Source organism: Emydura macquarii, unplaced genomic scaffold (assembly GCF_026122565.2).
Source record: "Emydura macquarii macquarii isolate MOO-44397 ecotype Brisbane River unplaced genomic scaffold, CSIRO-AGI_Emac_v2 contig_2481, whole genome shotgun sequence".
Lineage (NCBI taxonomy): Eukaryota > Metazoa > Chordata > Testudines > Chelidae > Emydura > Emydura macquarii.
The window spans coordinates 1,365,321-1,385,394 of NW_027132618.1; the positions used below are offsets into that span (position 1 = coordinate 1,365,321).

At 37.7% G+C, this 20,074-nt stretch overlaps 1 protein-coding gene across 1 annotated transcript in view; it reads left to right on the forward strand.

Moving 5' to 3' along the window:
- LRRC7 (leucine rich repeat containing 7) overlaps positions 1-20,074 on the forward strand; it is a 298,856-nt gene that overhangs the window by 124,837 nt on the left and 153,945 nt on the right. Inside the window, exons 5-7 of the mRNA XM_067563316.1 lie at positions 3,431-3,509; positions 7,481-7,570; positions 12,351-12,407. Of these exons, the coding sequence (XP_067419417.1) occupies positions 3,431-3,509; positions 7,481-7,570; positions 12,351-12,407 (226 nt within the window). The remainder of the gene's footprint in view (positions 1-3,430; positions 3,510-7,480; positions 7,571-12,350; positions 12,408-20,074) is intronic.

The following is a 20,074-nucleotide window of genomic DNA, read 5'->3' on the forward strand; positions in this document are numbered from 1 at the left end:
ATATTACAAAACCTGGGCTTATTCTGTCACCTTTTCGTATCCCAGAACACAATATCTATCAAACAGATTTCCTTGAATCCATAATTTGGTTATGCAATTAAGTAAGTATATTGTCATTTTCTTGGTCTATTGAGCTATCTGTGATCTATTTGTCTTGCTTAATTAGTAAGTTGAATTTGTATTTATTCCAGTTATGCTCTCCTGAAGAGAAGCAAGTAGTTAATGTAAGCATTTGTAATAGTCTGAGAAAGGTCAATGGATTTTGAGAATGGTTAAGGAATTAAGTGCCACTCTTATTTAATCTTTTTAAGCCAAAATGGATAGAACTCAGTTGTTATGCTTTGATATGCATCCTGACACATACATTTGTAATTATTAGCTATTTCTTTCTTGATATCCATGCTTGATTCTTACACTTCCATAGACCATTGAGAGCCATATCTTTCTCTCTTTTGCTCTCTCTCACAATTTGCATGTATATCAACTTAGTTAGGGGAAAGTTATTTCATAGAGTAGGAGTGAAATTAACTTATTAAGGAAATGTCCAATATAGTTTTCTGCTGTTTTATACTTCTGGATCTTTTTTGTAGGCTGGAATCTGTACTTCAGTGAGGCTTGATGAAGGGGACTTAGACTTTAAGTCCATATATGGAGAGCCACATAAGCATTTTTGTATGTACCATGGCCTCCTGCTGTTCAATATAAAAGTAATGTCCTAGTCATTTCTTTGCTGGACACAACATAGGCCTTGGATAGCAATTGCAATTATCATTGACTGAAGAATACTTGTCTGAAACCCTAGGGTACAAGGTATTTTTCTAATGTATTCATAATCAAGAATTGCAATATATAATTTTTTTCCAGTTCTCATATTTTAATCGTAACTGTCACGGTCACAAAATATTGACAAAATACTCTTCATAACCCTACATTGGTGGTACTCAGCATTGGATTCAGTGTGAGTTTTGCAAAATATGGTACCCAAGGTGGCTACTGTCCTATGGATCTGCCAGAAGAATTTGCCCAAATACTAGAATTGATTTGGGGAATATAAGCTTTAGCACCTTTTGGTTAGCCGTCTCATATACAACTGAAAGATCACTAATATTTAAAAAAAAGATACAAAAACCTATTACGGCTCAATGCTGACCTGAATTTATAGCTGTACTCTACATTAATATTGAAAACTACTCGGTGAAGATAGAATCATAGAAATGTAAAACTGGAAAGGACCTCAAGAGGTCATCTAGTCCAGTCCTCTGTACTGGGCAGGACTAAGTATTATCTAGATCAGGGGTGTCAAACTCGCTGATGGTGACGGGTCAAATTCGCATAAACTGCACTTCACAGGGGCCATGCAATGCCCTCCGCCGAAAAATTCGGGCCATTTTCTCCTTTTTGGCAGTGCAGCATCAACCCTTTTCAGCGGCGGGATTTCACGGGGGGGCCTGGCTGCATTGCCGCTTTAAGGGATTTCAAGGAGCAATACCTGCCACTGAAAAAATCAGTCTTCCGCTTTCCGGCGGCTGGGTTCTGTGGAGGAAGGTATTGCCGCTTTAAGACTCTCTTAAAGTGGCAATGCCCTCCGCCAACAAATCTCTTAAAGTGGCAATGCCATACGCAGAGAAATGTCTTAAAGTGGCACTTTCGGCGGCAGCACGACTCACTTAAGCTGGTCGAACGTAGGCCAGATCAAAAAGGCTCTGGCCCGCAGGCTGTATGTTTGAAACCCCTGATCTAGATCATATCTGACTGATGTTTGTTCTTAAAAACCTCCAGAGACGGAGGTTCCACAACCTCCCTAGGTAATTTGTTTCAGTGCATAACTACTCTTATAGTTAGGAAGGTGGGTTTTTGTTTTGTTTTTGGTTTGGTTCCTTTGGTCTAACCTAAATCTCCCTTGCTTCAATTTAAGCCCATTACTTCTTGTCCTGTCCTCAGTGGTTAAAGAGAACAGTTTATCACCCTCCTCTTTATAACAACCTTTTATGTACTTGAAGACTGTTATCAGGTCCCCCCTCAGTCTTCTCTTCTCCAGACTAAACAAACCCATTATTTCAATCTTTCCTCATAGGTCAAATTTTCTAGAATTATAATCATTTTTGTTGCTCTCCTCTTGACTTTTTCTCCAGTTTGTCTACATCTTTCCTGAAATATGATGTCCGGAACTGGACACAATACTCCAGCTGAGGCCTTATCAGTGCTGAGAAAAGTGGAACAATTACTTCTCAGGAACTGCTTTCAGCGCTCCTGCTAATACATCCCAGAATGAAATTTGCCTTTTTGGCAACAGTATTACATTAACTCATATTTAGTTTGTGATCCACTATAACCCCCAGATCCTTTTCTGCAGTACTCTTTACTAGGCCGTATTTCCCATTTTGTATTTGTGCAGTTGATTATTCCTTCCTAAGTGTAGTACTTAGCATTTGTTCTTACTGAATTTCATCTTATTTACTTCTGACCATTTCTCCATTTTTTCAAGATCATTTTGAGTTCTAATCCTATCCTCTATCTCTCCCAGCTTGGTATCATCCACAGACTTTATAAGTGTATTCTCTATGACATTATCCAAATCATTTATGAAGATATTGAATAGAACTGAACCCAGGACAGATCCTTCCAGAACCCTGCTTGATATGCCTTTCCAATTTGATTGTGAACCACTGATAACTACTCTCTGAGTATGGTTTTCCAGCCAGTTATGCACCCACCTTTATAGTAGCTTCATATAGTCTAGTAGTTTTCAATCTTTTTTCATTTGTGGACTCCTACAAAATTTCAAATGGAGGTGCAGACCACTTTGGAAGTCTTAGACATAGTCGGTGGATCTGCAGGAGTCCATGGAACACAGGTGGAAAACCACTGATCTAGCCTATGTTTATCTGGTTTGTTCATAAGAAGGCCATCTGAGACAATATCAAAAACCTTACTACAGTTGAAATATATTACATCTACTGCTTCCCCATATCCACAAGGTTTGTTATACTGTCAAAGAAGGCTATTAGGTTGGTTTGATATGATCTGTTCTTCACAAATCCATGCTGACTGTTGTTATCTTATTTTCTTCGAGGTGCTTACCAATTGATTGTTTGATTATTTGCTCCATTATCTTTCGGTACCAAAGTTAAGACAACTGGCTTATAATTCCCTGTGTTGTCCTTATTCCCCTTTTTATAGATAGATACTATATTTGCTCTTTTCCAGTCCTTGGGTATCTACTCCATCTTCCATGAATTCTCAGAGATAATTGCTGATGGCTCAGAGATCTCTTCAGCCAGTTCCTTAAGTATTCTAGGATGTATTTCATCAGGTCCTGCCAACTTAAAGACATCTACCTTGACTAAATAAGATATTTAGAAGAAAAGCAAATTTAGCAGTTTTTTCATAGAACATCCTTATAATACCTTTCAAACTTTTTTCTTTCTAGGGATTCAAGATTTTCCAGAAACTATAAAGTGCTGTAAGTGTTTAACAATTATTGAAGCCAGTGTCAATCCAATTTCTAAGTGAGTATCAGTAATTTGAGTTATATTTATATTTATCACTGCAGATATTTTATATGTGAAAGTGAAAAGTAAAAGTGCACTGCAAAGTTCATGTAAAAGTTCATTTCATTTAATTTTTATAATTATATATTATTATATTAATTATATATTACTATATTTAAATTATATTAAGGGTGAAATTCACCCAAGCTGATGCATCTGTGCACAGCTCTCTACACCACTCAAGACCTGCAATGCCTCTACAGACAGAGAGAGAAAACAGCAGAGTAGTCATGTACTAGGCTTCTGCCCCTGGAGGGGGCTGATTCCTAATACTCTAAAGGCTTGTTTGTACAGCGAGGTGGTGTGCAGCAAGCCAGGGTGCGAATCTAGTTGGTATACTATGTTTTCAAGTAGCAATATGCCATGCCGCACTCCAGGACTTTCACTGCACTTTAGCATTGTCTACGTGGATGTTATTGCATGGAAAGCTTGTGTGTAAACAAGCCCTAAAATGGCATAGAGGGAGTCATTATAGGCAGATCCAGGTTGTTGAGAAAGGGCCACTCTGGATCTTCATTTATGCAGATCCACTGGGTAGGATTTTCTGTAGCTACTATTCATGTCCGTAAATTGATACAAAAGTCACATGCAGCATCATGACTTGTATGTCAGTGGGTCATTCACTTAATGCCTTGTACGAAGTCTTATCACTTTGTATTTTTGGTGGAAGGGGTGAATTTTACTCTGATAGAAAATACGTTATGCGTAGATTGCAAAAATACTAATATTTACTTTCCAAATTTACATAACATATTTGAAAACCTTTCCTTACTACCCTTCCAACATCCCAGTCCTGCAAAAATGTACAGTTAAGTGTGTTCCTAGATCTTTGGGAGGGCCAGCACCCAAGTTCTGAGTTTAGGATTTTCCCTGCAACAGTTGATAACATAAACATATGAAACAATGCAAAATGCAGTATTCAGACTATATCTTATGCTTGATGTTGTCAACTGCTGCAAGCCTGGAAGCATGAGTACAGGGAAAAGTGATTTTCCAACATATCACATATGTAGGTAATTCAAAGTGCACATTGAAGCATTTTAAAACTGCAACTATGAAAATGAGTTTCTAGTTATTATATAATAGATGCAAAAGATAAACAGAGAGTTCTTTAATATTTGACATTCAAATGAATGGATTTCATGCACAGCACAACTGCAGAATTAGGGTCTAAGACCAAGTGAAAACCAGAAAAAAAAAGATGGCTGAAATGTTGGTAATAGTAATTTGTTTCAGGTCAAAATTAAATGTTATTTCTTGTTTTATGGTATATTTCTGTGGTTTCCTGCAGTCAATTTTATTGTCCAAAGTTTTTGTTCTAAAATTACATTGCAATTTTAAATGTACATATATGTTCTTTTAATGATTGGGAATATTAAAGTCTGTAAATGTAACTTTCAGATTAACCTTTGACAGAAAATGCAGTGGAATTTACTGAGCTATTGATCTATATCTTATGGTTTGCCCTATAGTGTGTTATGAAGATATTCAAAATGAAATACTGATGTAAAGAAAAGGTGTAATCTCATGTTAATTGAAATATTTGTTCAAGTATTCAAAATTCATTCCTGCATTAATCTGAACCGTAAAACTAATTATACTTTAAATGATTACATTTTGAAAAATAAGTACATAATATTGCAAACCCTGATTTATCTAAGTAAGGACTGTCATGTGAATAAGGGTTTATCCAGTCAGGCCCGTAGTTCAAAAATATATGGTTTGTTAAACTGTTTTAAAATGTATGCTTATTATATAGTGTTTATTTAATAATTGCAAGATTATAGTGTCAACAGAAAATTGTAAAGGATAATGTAATATTTGAGCTCTTTGGTGTGACATTGTTTGGCCTGGTATCTGTAGCATCTTTTCCATATTCTGAGGTGTAATAAGGCCTTCTATTTAATGGGCTCAGTTCTACATGGTATTGAGGACTATGGCTCAATCCAGCAAAACTCTTATGCAAATCTGGTTAAAGTCAATGGTTAAATACTTAATTTTCCCACCTCAATATTAACTAAATAATGTACTGTTTGTATGGAATTTCCTTGGGTTGCCTAGCCAATTTACCTAGATAACTCTATCCTGCCCAGACAGTGACTAGGTTTGCATGCCACCATGTTGAAAATGTTATGCATTCTGTAACCTGTAATAATTTTAAAGCTTCCATATAGGGGTGGCTGCCTATTCCCACAGCAGGGGTAGTTCTGGGCAAGCATAGTTTGTTTTGTGCTAGTTTCTCTTGTCTACATCTGATGCGGTGGGGGTGGGGGATGCTTGTGTGTGGGGAACCAATGGAAAAGTCTCTATGGTATGTCTACTCTGCAGTTTTTAGCCTCGCAGCCTGAGCCCCGCAAGACCAAGTCCAAGCCAATTGACCTGAACTATGAGACTTGTTGCTGCAGGTTTTTTATTGCAGTGTAGACTTATCCTAGGAGTCTGTTCTACCCAGCAGCCCAGTGGCTGCTCTAATTTGTGCAGAGGGCCAATTTAGCTCACCTTGGCTGGCCCAGGGTTGGGAGATTTGGTTCTGAGCCACCTTTGTCTCCCTCCTCTCAGCATGATTCAGGTCAGCACTGAACCCAAAGTTCTCCACAGTATCAGGATCATACCACTTCTTGAGGAAAATGTGCACATTGACTATAAGGAATGGTAACTTGTAAACCAGCATGCCTCGTTCATGTTTCAATAACTTTAAAGTACAGTAAAAATGAGGTACAGTAAGCTAAAAAAAAAAAATCCACAACAAACCCTGCTTTTCTCATAACACAGTAACTGCAATGTGCATAAATAGCTCCCAGTAACCAATCAGTCTTATTTTATTCAATGTACATTAACCTTATGGTGCAATAATTAGTAAACTTGCACCATGCCAGAGCACAGATAAAGAGCTCTCACCCACAATCAGATCCAGATCCATGAAATATCAAATGGTTTCTATGACCCTTTGGGGTCCAGCTCTTCTGATATTTAAGTCAATGAACTTTTGCAAGTCTATAGTAAGCAGACACACAAACAAAATTTCTCTTTTACACACATTTTTCTTTAGAGATGCAGAATGTTGGCTTAATGTTTTATTTTATGGCGGTATCTGTAGTAAGTACCATTAGTGTTCTTCTTCATGACAACATCAAAAATTATTTCATGGATGTTTGAGCTAGATGCTGCAAATAAATCTGACTGATTAATAGTATGAAGAAGCATGGGAATGCATTGGGTAAGGCTTCGTACAGAAACTAGGCTACAATGCACTTACAAGAAAAAATAATCAACTATACTCAAATACTTCCCATCTTCAGTAAAGTACCCATGCTACTTTATTTAGTATATTAGTGGTTATATATGACTGTTTTTCTCAACTCAAATGATCCACACAACCTGAATTTATTAGGCACCTGCAATTTATGTACTCATTTACACCAGTGTAAAGTGGATGTAAAACGCTGCCAAATTAGACTTTTAGGTATAAATGACTACACACAGTTCAGACCAGTAGTGACTGGACCTGTAATCTATATACAATTGCATTACTGCTTTTATAATCAAAAGACATGCTATATCATAGAGAAATTGAGTCCCATTCAGGAAGTTATGAAAAGTGAAGCACTCAATATATACTTGCCATTTCAGTAAAAAATCCTATGCTAAAAACCTTAAAGTAGGACAAGAGAGAAGGATGAAGCCATTTCAATGTCAGACACATACATTTCATCCTGTCACAGCAACAGGGAAAAGTTGTGTGCTATTCGTTTTAATAACAGACAAAAAAGCCATCTGTAACAAGTTACTCAATAAATACTTCTTCTTCACTATCTGTGTAGCTAAAGGCATAAGGTGGAGAACTTCTCATACTTCTCCTTAGAGATTTACATTTGTATTGTTTCTGTAGCAACCAAGATTCAGGAACTAAATCTTTACTTTCTTTTTAGGTTGCCAGATGGCTTCACACAGCTTCTAAACTTGACTCAGCTCTACCTAAATGATGCCTTTCTGGAGTTTCTTCCAGCTAATTTTGGAAGGTAAGGGTTAATCGTTACACCCCATTACTACTTCACAAGCAATTGATTTAGTTTTAAAAGATCTTTAGGAGCTGTATGCATTAAAATCAGAAAATACATTATTCTTGGTCCCTGCAGTCCAGTATTGATGAATGATAAGTGGTGGGACTGGAATTGGTGTCAGCTGTGTGGTTTGGGGAAAAGGTCATGAGTAGTGGGGAGCTGCTAAGTGAGTTAGGAAGAGAGAGAATAGTGCCAAGCCAGAGGACAGTAGAATAAAAGCAGTTAGGATGATGAACTCCAGAACTAACTAGAGAGTGCCAGCACTATGTAAGCAAATTGGTTTACTGCAACATTTTGATCCAGCTTGTCAGTGGCCAGTGTTTGCGCTTCCCTTTGCTTGTTCTTGACCAAAAGTGAATGCTGTATTGTGACCAAAAGGGCAGAAGGAACAAAAGAAGGATCAGTTCTGGTAGTGTCTGTTTCTGGTTGATTACTCTGGTGAGGAATCCATGGACCTCCAATCAGGAAGAAAGAGAAAAATTAAATGAGTGTGGCAGAAAAGCAAAGTAAAGATGTGAAAGTGAGAGCCAGAGAAGAAAGGAAAAAGGGAATGTAGGCTGGATCAGATAGAGAGAGAGAGGAGACAAAGCTGAGAAAATAAAAAAAACAGAAAACCCAGGGGGAGGAAAAAAACAAGAAATAAGAGAGAAGTTGGAGCAGGAGACATTTTTAAAAAGCTGAGTCTGCAGAAACAGGGTAGCAAATATAGTTTGAATGTTGGCAATAAGGATGTTGGAAGTGCACTATTGCACACTTTGCCCTTGGAAACTGCTTTGTAGTTGAAACTGCTTTGTAGCTCTTTGACCCGGCAGTGACTGCGCAATTCTTGGATGCCTTGATAGATGGCAGACATTAGCACTAGCTATGACTGGCCAAACAATCATTGGAATGGTATTTGAACTGCACAAATCATCACTGTTTATTGTTTTGCTTTTTTTCTGTCTTGCTGTCTGGGTGTGCAGTTTGGCCACTCTGATGACTGCTGAGAGTAATTTTAAGATATTGCCAGTATCTGTTTGGATTTCCACCTTAATGTAACTGATTATAAGCCTAAAACTCCTATTGTATCAAGGGAAGTTTTGCTTGAGTAAGGATTGCAGGATTTGGCCCTGTATTACCATACATTATATGTACATGTAGTAAAAATGTAAAGTACATTTACCTTTTGTGTTGAGGATATAGAAAATGTGATTAAACACATGAAATACATCGTAGTGTGGTATAAAGGTTTTATCAGTATGTGTTTGGGATGTTCAGACTATTCATGAGTGGTGAAGCCACAAGTTACTTTGCAGATCATCTCAAACGAATGCTGATAAAACCTTTATAGCATTTAGCACTATCATGTTTTTTGTATCTGCAAAATATGTATCAGAAAAAAACTATTTTAGGAATATTTTAGTGTGTGGGGTTTTTTTTTTTTAAATGCATTGGGAGTATATCTTGTAACCTTCTGCGTATAAAGCTGGTTGCCTTAGTTACCATGAGTCCAATTGTGCAGGGCTCAGAGGGAGGCATAAAAGCTCTGATGATGACTTAAAATAGTTTTTCTATACATAAAAAAAGTCATGATTTCAAATTTCTGCTATCTTAAGAAGTAAATGCTCGGTCCCATTGGTAATCTGGGAATCTCCCTTTCCAATGGTATTAAACCTCTTTTTCTGGCTCTGCGGGATAATGAGGTATTGAATTTTAAGCTGTTACATTTTTTGTACTTCAAAACACTGACCCAGAACTGAATCTTACCAGTCCTGGGCTTTGGACTGGAGTAATTTGAGGAAAAATTCCCATTTGAAGAGAGAACGAGGAAGAAAAATGTTGGCTGTTTTAATTTGCTCAGTGGTTTGCTATCTTAGAGTAAGTCTCAAGGGAGATGGTTTCATGTAGAGGGCAGGCAATGTGGTCAAAGATCAGTTGAAAATAAATGCATGACATGCTTCTGCAATTTAACACAGGGATATCCCCTCAATATATGGTACATGTTGCATTTATCATGCACTTTCTATTTTTTCTTTCCCTCAGAGGTCTGTACAGTTAGATCGATGATACTAAGGGAGCCTGCTCTTAGAGGTGGAGGGGTATAAAAATAATATCAACAAAATTGCTGTAAACCCTTTAAAATTTTCTAAAATACCTTTTCTTGGCATATCAGAAAGAGTGGTGTGATGTAGACAAAAGATTTTCATGGCATGGCTTTGGGATGGCCTCACTCAAGGGAGTGGCAATCCCTCAAATGAATTATGCAGTTTGACCCAGTTTAACAGAATCCTGTACAAAGTTCAGGCCTGAGCAGAGTGGAGTCAGTCAGTCATGGGAAAACAATTGTTGGTACAAATTTTGCATGCTCCCAAAACACTTTGAAAATTCTGTTGTTTCAGTTTAGATGGAATCTATGGGCCCAAAGAGTCAAAGGTGTTTACATGACCTTGAAATTGACCAACGTTAAACAGTTTTAACTTAACATTAACAGTTTGTGGTTTGGTACATAGGGACCTCAGCCCATTTAGTACCTTGCCATATACACCATTATTTTTTTAACCTTTTATTAAGGATACAGAAAAGAAAAAAGACAGTTAAAGTATTTGAAATGTAATATATTAAATAAGGCTTTAATTTTAACAACATCCCTTGTTCTCTTTCCCTTTAGCTGGAGACAGTTTTTAGAAGGAAAATCCCCTTTGTTTGACAGTCTCTTAGATGATTTTAAAGATGGTAATAAGTGTTGTTTTGGAGAAAAAAAGAAATTAGTTGAGGTAGGTTGGAGCTGTTGGTGTTCCAATCTCATTTCCTAGAAGACAAAACAAGATAACACATACAAAAGGGGAAAGAAAAGAACAGCAAAGATAGAAAATGCAGCATTTGTCCCTGGTGTTGACTCTCACTTGCAACCTTATTGCCGGAGAAACACAGGCCCAGCAAGCAGTCTTATCAACCACTCCTAGACCTGGCAAACTTGTATCCGCATTGGGTTGTTTAGAGGATTGCATTATGCTGCCTCTTTCTGGTCAGGCTTACAGCCGTGTTGCAAAATATACAGTCCTGGTCAGCCAAGTCAGACTCTTATTAGACAGAAGGGAAAAGGGGAGAGAGAGAGAGAGGAAAGAAAAGAAGTAAGGTAGGGAATTAAAAGGATACACTGGGGGAAGAGGTTGTGGAGACAAAGATTCATATCCCAGGTGGTTCCAGAACCAGTGGAGGTGTCAGTGTCATCTGGGTCCCTCTTTCCATCCTGGCTTAGTCAGGACATCATTCAGGATTAGGATGAGGAAAGTCTAGGGTCCCAGGAGACAGTGAAGTTGATGGCAATAATGCTGAAGCTCCCACCTTCCCCTTTTCTCGTCTCTCAGTCAGCCAGCATCATGGGTAGCCTCCGTCCATTCATCTGTATTTCCCCCCACCCCCACCCGTAAGTCAGTTTCTTTAAGAACCCCAAAAGGAAGTGTTGGGTGGATTAGCCTATCCCCTCAATCTTTTGTCTGCCAGTTAGGCCTAATCTCTGACACAGCAATTTTGGTTAATTGATTTCTAGTCTCACGCTGTTTTTGTTTACTAGACATGATTTTAACAGTCTTTGAATTATATCAGTAGAACTTTTTGTTTGAGCTAATTCAATCTTTCTGTCTTTTTTGCACCTTTACTATCAGCATTTGTTGTAACAAGTTACCATGACATCTTGTGAACTTTCCCTCACATTTTACAGTTGAGCTTATAATTAGGCTTTATTTGCAGGCCCAATTATCACAACAGTTCACACTAAACAAATTCTCTACAGCTGGAATTGTAGGACTTTGGATCAAGAGTAGGGGTCTGTTTTTATCCCTTGGCTCCTATATTCTTGCCCACTGGGGTTAATGATCATCTGAGATTAAAGAACACAGGAGTAGTGGCATGATTTGAAGTCCATTGAAGGCAGTGGGAGGCGTTGGATGGTCAATATGGCTGAATACTGGAACCGGCCCTTAAAGCCGAAAACTCTTGTGGTCTAATCCTGGTTCCTCAACCCCTATTTGTGTGTCCCTGTTTTGCGTCAGTTTCCCCATTTGTGAATTTACTGTTCTACCTCAAAGAGCGTTGTGAGTATTCATTATTTAATGTTTGTATAATGTTTTGAAGATGTATATTACTGCAGTATATAGACCCTAATTCAACTGAGCATTTATGCTCATGCCTAACTGTAAACTTGTGCTTAAATCCCATTGAAGTCAATGGGGATCTGTGTTTGGACAGCAATTTGCCTGTGTACAGTTGTAGGATCAAGGCCCTAAAATGCAAAAAGAAATTGTGAGCTCTACAAGAATTTGTGTAAACTTGTGAACAGTCATCCAAAATGCCATGCATCTGTGTAAGTGCTCTAAATATTTTAAACCATTTTAACCCTTTATGTGGGTATTCAGGATTTTCAGACCAAAATCCCATTGCTAATAATCAAAACTGATGCTACTTGAGCTGAAGTTGGTTACTATTACAGAACTGGAAATATTTGTGATACATAAAGTTTCACCATATTTATCCTATTTGAATAATCAGCAAAAATTGATTTAGAATTATTTCCAGTAATTGACACATGGTAGTACTTTCCAGCAAAGACTGGGCAGGTACATGAAAATAATATAACGCAGATATGTGGCTATCATCTTTTTGTACTGAAATAAACAGTTCTCCAGTAATTCTTATTGGTTTCAGAAATAATTTCTTTCTTGAATGTATTAATCGTGTTGTTTTATATTGATATTTCTAGACTTGTCAAATTGCGTATCTTGGAATTAAGAGAAAATCATTTGAAAACTCTACCAAAGTAAGTGTGACTGAATGTTTTTTAACTAAGTTCTGGCCTGAAGTTCACAAACAATGTAAAATATTTCTACCCATAGTTGTGCAATCTGGTTGAGTAATTTTTAATATGTTTATTTTTTCTGTTGTCTAAAAAAATTATATATTTATGGAATATTTGTTAGACAAGAAGTTGTTCTGCACGCAGATGGTGAGCAAATCATCCATGTAGTGGGATGGAGACAGGTGAAACATTACTCCACAAATTAATGTGGATTATCCAATATGCATTGTCTCGAAATCTAAAACCCAGATGAAGGATGCAGAAGTTAGGGCAAAGCACTGGTGATCTTAGATTATGTAACAATATTTTATTCATAAGACAGCTAACTGTTCAGCAATTTGTTGAAAATCAATATTTATCAAACCTTGCTAGTGTCCCATTGTATGTTACTTAATTTACCTTACAAACAGCACTTTTAAAAAAAATACACATATCAAAATATCTTTTGAACATTAGAGATTTTAAGGGGAACATTTTGCCTCCATGTGTCTGACTGCAGCTCCCATTGCTCCCATTGCTGTGGTTAGGTATCTGAAGGCAGAATTTGTCCCTGGTGTTTTCTAAAGGAAAGTAGCATTTTTCGGAGGTTGAAAGCAGATTTTTAACATTAGTTATATAGAAAAATTACTCCTCCTAAACTATTTATTTCCAATCTTCTAGAAACATTTAACTTTGATAAAAGAAGCAAGATGTTATTCTGTTACTGAGAAGGCATTAAAATATGGGCCCTCTCCAGCAAAGTAGATGTGCAGCCTTTGAGGGTTTATGTGCCCTGAAAGTCTAAATATATTCCTGTACACTAGACCAATTTTGCAGAAGTCAACCTCTTGTACAAGGGAATAAAACAAAACCCAGCTTCTTAACAGGCAGGAGTTACCTATCAGCAACTCCCTGAACATGCTATTCAATCATTTATCATTATTATCCTTTCAGCTACTGAGGGTAAATTCATTTACTATCCAGCTAATTTGTATTGTACTATATCTATCTATTTATATTTGAAATGCAGAACACAGATCTTGTATGCTTTACTTAATTTAATCAGTTAAAAACCATGCAGTACTTGCATGCCCAAAATGCCCATTGAGGTCAATGGGTGTTTTGAGTGTGCAAGGAATGCAAGATCAGACTCTCCCTACAACTGAATGTATACTACCAGGGGTAGTCTGTATCTCTGGCCCAGTCCTACACCCACTGAAGTCAATAAGAGTTTTGCCATTGACTTCAGTGGCAGCAGGATTGGGCACAGATTGTATGCGGTCACAATTAATGATAGGGAGTGATATGCTTTGTAGCTTGTGTAAGCTGATCTTGTTGCATGCACAAGGACTTATTGTACACAGGGAGCTTGTGGAGGGGAATGGAGGGATATAAGGAGTACACACAAATTTCCCCCCACAAGCTCCCTGTGTAGCGCCCTGCCATCCCCCTGTTTTTCAGAGATTCCCTGCAACTCCACACTATCTGCTCACCACAGTCTCTGTGTGTCCCCATTCTCCCTGCCATACAAATGCACTCTGTGCCCCACTATTTCCACTTTCTCCCCATAGCAGTGGTTCTGTGTATCCCTCTTCTCCCATACCAGGTTCCCTCAATCTTCCCCTCTTTTCCCTTATGTTCCCCATTTCCCCTCATCCTCCCATATCAGAGTCCTCCAACCTTCCCCTTACCAGGGATTCTGTCGGCCCCATTCCCTCCTCCCCCCCCATTCTAGGGGGCTCTGTGTGGCTTCCCTTTCCCCATTTGAAGGTCCCCCATTCACTTCCCCATGACAGAAACTCTGTGTGCAATCTTATTACCCCCTTTCAGCCCCATGCCTCCCATTTCCCCCTACCCTTACCCCCATATCAGGGTCCTCCAATCTTCCACCACCTAAGGTTCTGTTTGCCCCCCCCATGCCAATTGTCACTCATTCCCCCATGGCAGGGGTTCAGAGTGAACCCTTATTTTCCCCTTCCTCCCCGACTCCCATGGCAAGGGCTTCGTCTGCCTCCCATTTTTCCTTTCCTCCCATTTCCACCTAGCCACTGTGCTAGTGGATCTGTCTGCCCCCTTCCCCAGTCCCCCATCCGAGTATCCTCTATTCTACCCCCATGCCAATGGCTGTGTGCACACCCTTATTCTCCCTTCCTCCTTTCCATCACAATTATCCTTCTTTCTGCCCAGGAGAGAAGTAATTTGAGGTATCAACATGTTTGAACTATTGGAAAGATGAGCAGAAATGAGTTAGGTTTATTGTTATGCTGGAAGGCATTAATGAGTAAGATCAGGAAGTTCTTTGATCTATAGATAATTCATAGATTTTAAGGCAGAAGGGACCATTATGATCATCTAGTCTGACCTCCTGTATATTACAGGCCATAGAAGTCTCAAAAATAATTTCGAAAGCATATCTTTTAGAAAAACATCCAATCTTTAAAAATTGTTAGGGATGAAGAATCCACCATGACACTTGGCAAATTGTTCCAGTGATTAATTACTCTCACTGTTAAAAATGTATTCTTCATTTCTAGTCTGAGCACCTTATTTCCAGTCTTATTACAGAGATCCTTGAGGCTGTGGCTGTGCTAAAGAACTGGCAGGGGCTTTGTGTGTCCCCCATTTTTCCTTTTTTGGTTTTCTGATTTTCACCACGATAGGGTTCTGGCTATTGATGCTTAGAACATTCCCCTGGAATTATGGAATTGATTGGATGCCTCATTCAAAAGTTATTGCATTACAGATGGACAGAGAAATATCATTGAGTGGAGTGTAGGGCCTTCATAAGCTTGGTCAATTATCACTATCTATTTATTTCTATAATGAATTATGCATTCCAGGCAAATTTATATTTTCTAGGATGGTTATTCTATTTCAAAGATTCATAGTGGAGTGTTCTCAATAACTAAACAGCTTCATTACTTCAAAACAATGAAACAATACCTTTCTTGAGGTTGATAAGTATAATTTTATTCCCACAGTGTGTTTTGGTCATTAATTAATTGTTTTGTAAATGGAATGATGTGCATAAGACATTTCTGACTTTGTGAATGCTGCAGTTACTTCTGTAAACAATGAGGAAATTCTTGATGTACATATATGTCCTCTGCTCTTTGCTATGGCAGAAAGTTTTGATACACCCTGCTAAGAAGACCTGGAAATAAATAGTATTTCTTTATGTAAATGACATACTTGAAGATTTGTAGGTAAAACTATACCAGAAGTGGGAAATCTACGTTATGAAATATTATAAGGTGAAATTGACATGAGGTGGAAGATGTGGGCGAAAGGTCATTTGTGCTTCACATTGGGACTGAAGGTAGAGTGGCCATGTAAAGTTGTATTTGCACCCCTGTTGTGCTATACCAGAGTTTTCTGTGCAAGGGAACAAATGAGATGTCCCAGTGCAGTGGATTGGCTACCATTAAAACATAGGATGCATTAGCAGCTGGGGGGATACACTGCAACCTTTTGGCTTCTCCGGAGGTTAGTGGGTGAATTCCATCTTATGTTTTGCTCAAATGCAACTCAGTTGTGGTATGCATAGATAATAACAGGTAGCCGAAGACCGTAAGACAATAGGCCCTGGTATGAGGGAATGAATGAGTATTGTTGGAGTTCCTGAAACAGAAGGGCATGGAAAGGTGACACACAAGGAGATTGAAGGTGAAGGGGATAGGAGAATGGAGGGAATGCAGGCTTTTCTGGCGTTCTGATTTGCATCAAATTCAATGGTATTTCAAAGTTGTCACATTAAAGACGAAGAGAGAAATGTCTTGAGTTGAATGGTTTGTTCAGGAAATAAAAGTAGTGTTATTATGACAAGTTTACAATGTTTCAATGAAAGGCATGCCTGTCAGATATAAGCAGATATGTAGTATTATAAATCAGAATATGCTTTAAGTAACATATCTGTACAAAAAGTCATTTGGATCTTTCATATATGAACTTGAAAGGCTTACATTTTCATGCAGTGATTTGATCAGAGAATTTGGTGATCAAGATTGAGTACACCATTGAGTAAGAGAATCTGGTTGTAGATGGAAATTTATTTGAATGATTCTAATGGAAGGCAAGGCAGAAAAAGGAGAGAAAAGAGAAATTCATTTTAAGAAATGTAGTTTTGAATATATTTTTAAAACATGCCATCTGACCATACTTCCATTTAAATCAGCTTCTATTGATTTCCTAAGAATAGGAGCTGGATTGCCTTATTTTTTTTCTTTTCATATTAAATGTAATTTAGAAAAAATATTATAGGTATAGATATAGGAGTGTAGATGATACTTGAATTTCTGCATCCATGCTATCATGTCCTCACAACTATCTTTGATATTTTAAAGTAAATATTTGGATTCTTGGCAAAGATAAATATTTAAGTACTTTTTTTTTGTATTTATCATAGTTCAATTATTGCAATATATCATGCAAGTTGACAGTTCAAGCTTTGTATTGAGTAAAGTGTATCCATGGTAACTGACTATAAAGGGATATTACGTTATTTGCAAAATGCTCAGTTTAAATTCACATTAACTGTAATCTGCTGAAAAGTAGCTTTCTATGCAAGCAATCTCCAACATATCTATTTACTGCAATTTACCTGAAAAAGCTCAGTGCTTTCCTTTTTTTCCTCTGTTATTTTAAAATGATCAGGGAAGGACTGAGTGGTAACTAAAAGCATTCCCAAACATTCCAATTTGTTCCTGGATGCTTTCCTGATGGAAATTAGTGATGCATTGTGGAGTGAAGGTTTTTTGTTTTTGTTTTTTTAAATCAGAATCTTTTTTTGACAAGCCTATAGAACAGTCAGAATAATATATGAAACTGATCTGTTGTATGTGGATAATTAAATATCTTACTTTCATTTTAAAAGACAGTATTTGGTGTTTGTCTTCTGTCTACAGTAATTTCTCTGATAGAAAACATTACTGAGTTAGATTTATAAAGTATAACCTTTTTTCCTTGTTTAATTAATTTGCCCTGTACTTCATACAAACATTATGACAGGATTTGTATGTATATTACATACATGTTTCACTGTAAATTAAATAATTCATTTTTGTCTCATTAGACTTATTTAGTTATTAGTATTTATATCTCTTGCTATGGGGTTTTTAACATCTGGAAATATTAAGCAATTGGACGCCGTATAGAAATCACTGACCAATATTGAAAAATCATTTCTAATATTAGTTACCTAACCTGATATATCATTAAATTACAAACGTATATTTTTTCCTCTATTACATCTGTTGAATGCCTCAGATAGTTTGAGCTTTTGACCAATAATTATGCAATTCCAAACCATCTCCCTGTTTTAAGCAACATTACAATCAACCTCACAGGACCATCTTTGGCGTAAAAAACCAAACAAGCTAACATTTTTTTATTCTATTTATACAAAGATATTCCTTATCTTTAATCATTGTAAGAATGTGCTGTATTATTTAGCCTAAAAAAAAGGTTAATACCGAACACTGGGCAATGGCACACAGTGACCCAAACAGCAGCTCAAGTTCTACATTGCATGGTAGTGGCTAACAAAGTCATCATCATCCAAGAATAAATCAAGTCTTTCCTTGTTTCATCAGTCCTTGGGTTGAAAATTTAGTCTCAAAATGGTTGTGTGATAAGCCTATTCACGCCAACATCCCGTTCACATATAATCCTGTAGGGTACAAGTCTGTTACCTTTCTTGTGTAACATGTATTACTTGAGACTGTCAGATCACTAGGTGAGATTGGGGGCTGTCCATAAATTACATAACACATTTTTTGGTGATTTTCAAGACCCACCCGCTCCTTGTAACACTGAAACAAACAAACAGACTTAATATGTTACATAATTTACGGATAGCCCCACGTAAGGCATTTTGTGCCCAATCCAAACCCCACTGGAGTCGATGGAAAGATTCCTGTTGATATTAGTGAACTTTGGATCAGATCCTTTACGCTGTCTTGCCATTAGTGTGTAACTTCTTTTGTATTAGATAAGATGTTACAGTTTCCTTGCTTCCTCAATACCTAGCTTAGTATGGGAACTACATGACAGTGAGAAGGCTGAAGCTCAATCCGGGGGGGGGAGGAGGAGGGGGAGGAAGGAGGGAGGGAAGAGGAAAGTAGGTTGGTAGAGGAAGCAACTTGATGAATTGTTAGGAAAGAATCATAACACTTTTGTCAAAAGGTGTGCACTTTAAGGGTGCCTTTTGAACTACAGGCTGTTCTTAGAGTACCAGGTAGTAGTAGTTACTTGCTTGTATAATTTTTTGTATCAGTAGTTATCTAAGAGGTATCAGCCTTTATTTGATATTGTGGACCTTACAATAATTATCCATGCCTTGCTACCTCCAGGCTGGAATAGTGTGGTGAGTTCTGTTTGAGCCCACCCATTGACAGTGGTGCTAGAACAATTTGTATAGTGGTGGTGCTGAGAGACATTGAACCAAACTGTAAACCCTGTATATGATGAAAACCACTTCAGGCCAGCTCCCCTAGCTCCAGCACTTACGCCCATGGAGATCACTCACAAACTTTAGCTAGAGGAGAATGTAGCAGAACATCCATACACCATGAACTACACTGGCTTCTCATCTGGTTCTTAGTGCAATTCAGGAGGTTTGGTTCTATTATCTAAAGCGAGATGTGATTTAGGACCCAGCTACCATAAGCACTGCCTCTCTCCATATCTACCATCATGACAATTAAGATCAGCTAAGGTGAATTTGCTGACAGTGTGTACATATGCCCTTTTGAGCACTGGAGGCAGTGCAACTTTAATGGAGGGTTCCCTACAATGGAACTCACTTTCTTTGGGAATCTGCCAGAGCCTGAGTTTACTGGCATTCAGACAGCAGTGCAGAGCATGTTCAGTTGATCAAGAGTTTACTTAACTATGGACTGTTGCAATGTTATTTACTACTCTAGGGTTGGCGGTGGGGCTGTTTGTGCTTTTTATTTTTATTGTGGAAAGTTTATTTTAATATGATATTAGATTTCATTTACATCATACACCCAGGGTCATGGAGATTGATACAATGGTATTATTATATAAGTAAACTACATAACTAACTGTGAAACACTCATACCTGTGTAACAGCATTAGGGCTCTCAAGCCTCCAGGTGTTAGTGAGCAACATGATCTTACACACTTGAGTAGAACGGCCAAAGGGCAGCAGGACACAATATTTTGGCAAAGTGAGACAGATACTCACATGTATAGTTTATCAGTATATTAAAATAATAGCTGGTAAAGAAAAAAGCAATTAAATACACTTCTCTTTCTCTCTTCTTTCTTTCTTTATTTTTATTTTTGCACTTTTATAATATGTGAACTAAGGTGTTACCCTGATATTGTTGAGAGTTCCACATACGAAAAGACTTTTGGATCAGAAATAGATTATTAGAAATACTAAAGAGGCTTTTTGCCTCTTGCAGAGAAGATGTCAGGACTAATCCGATAATGCTGGACAGGTTGAATATTCTCCAACAGTCCTCCTGAAGTCAATGAGTAAGTACCTCACAGCATGACCAAAGCTTGCAAGATTGGCCTAATAAAAATTTTGTATCAGGTTTGTATTGCTCTGGGGTAACCATATTACCAGTACATTCTTTCATAAAAGAGAGAGAGAGAGAGAGAGGTGTTTTAATTGT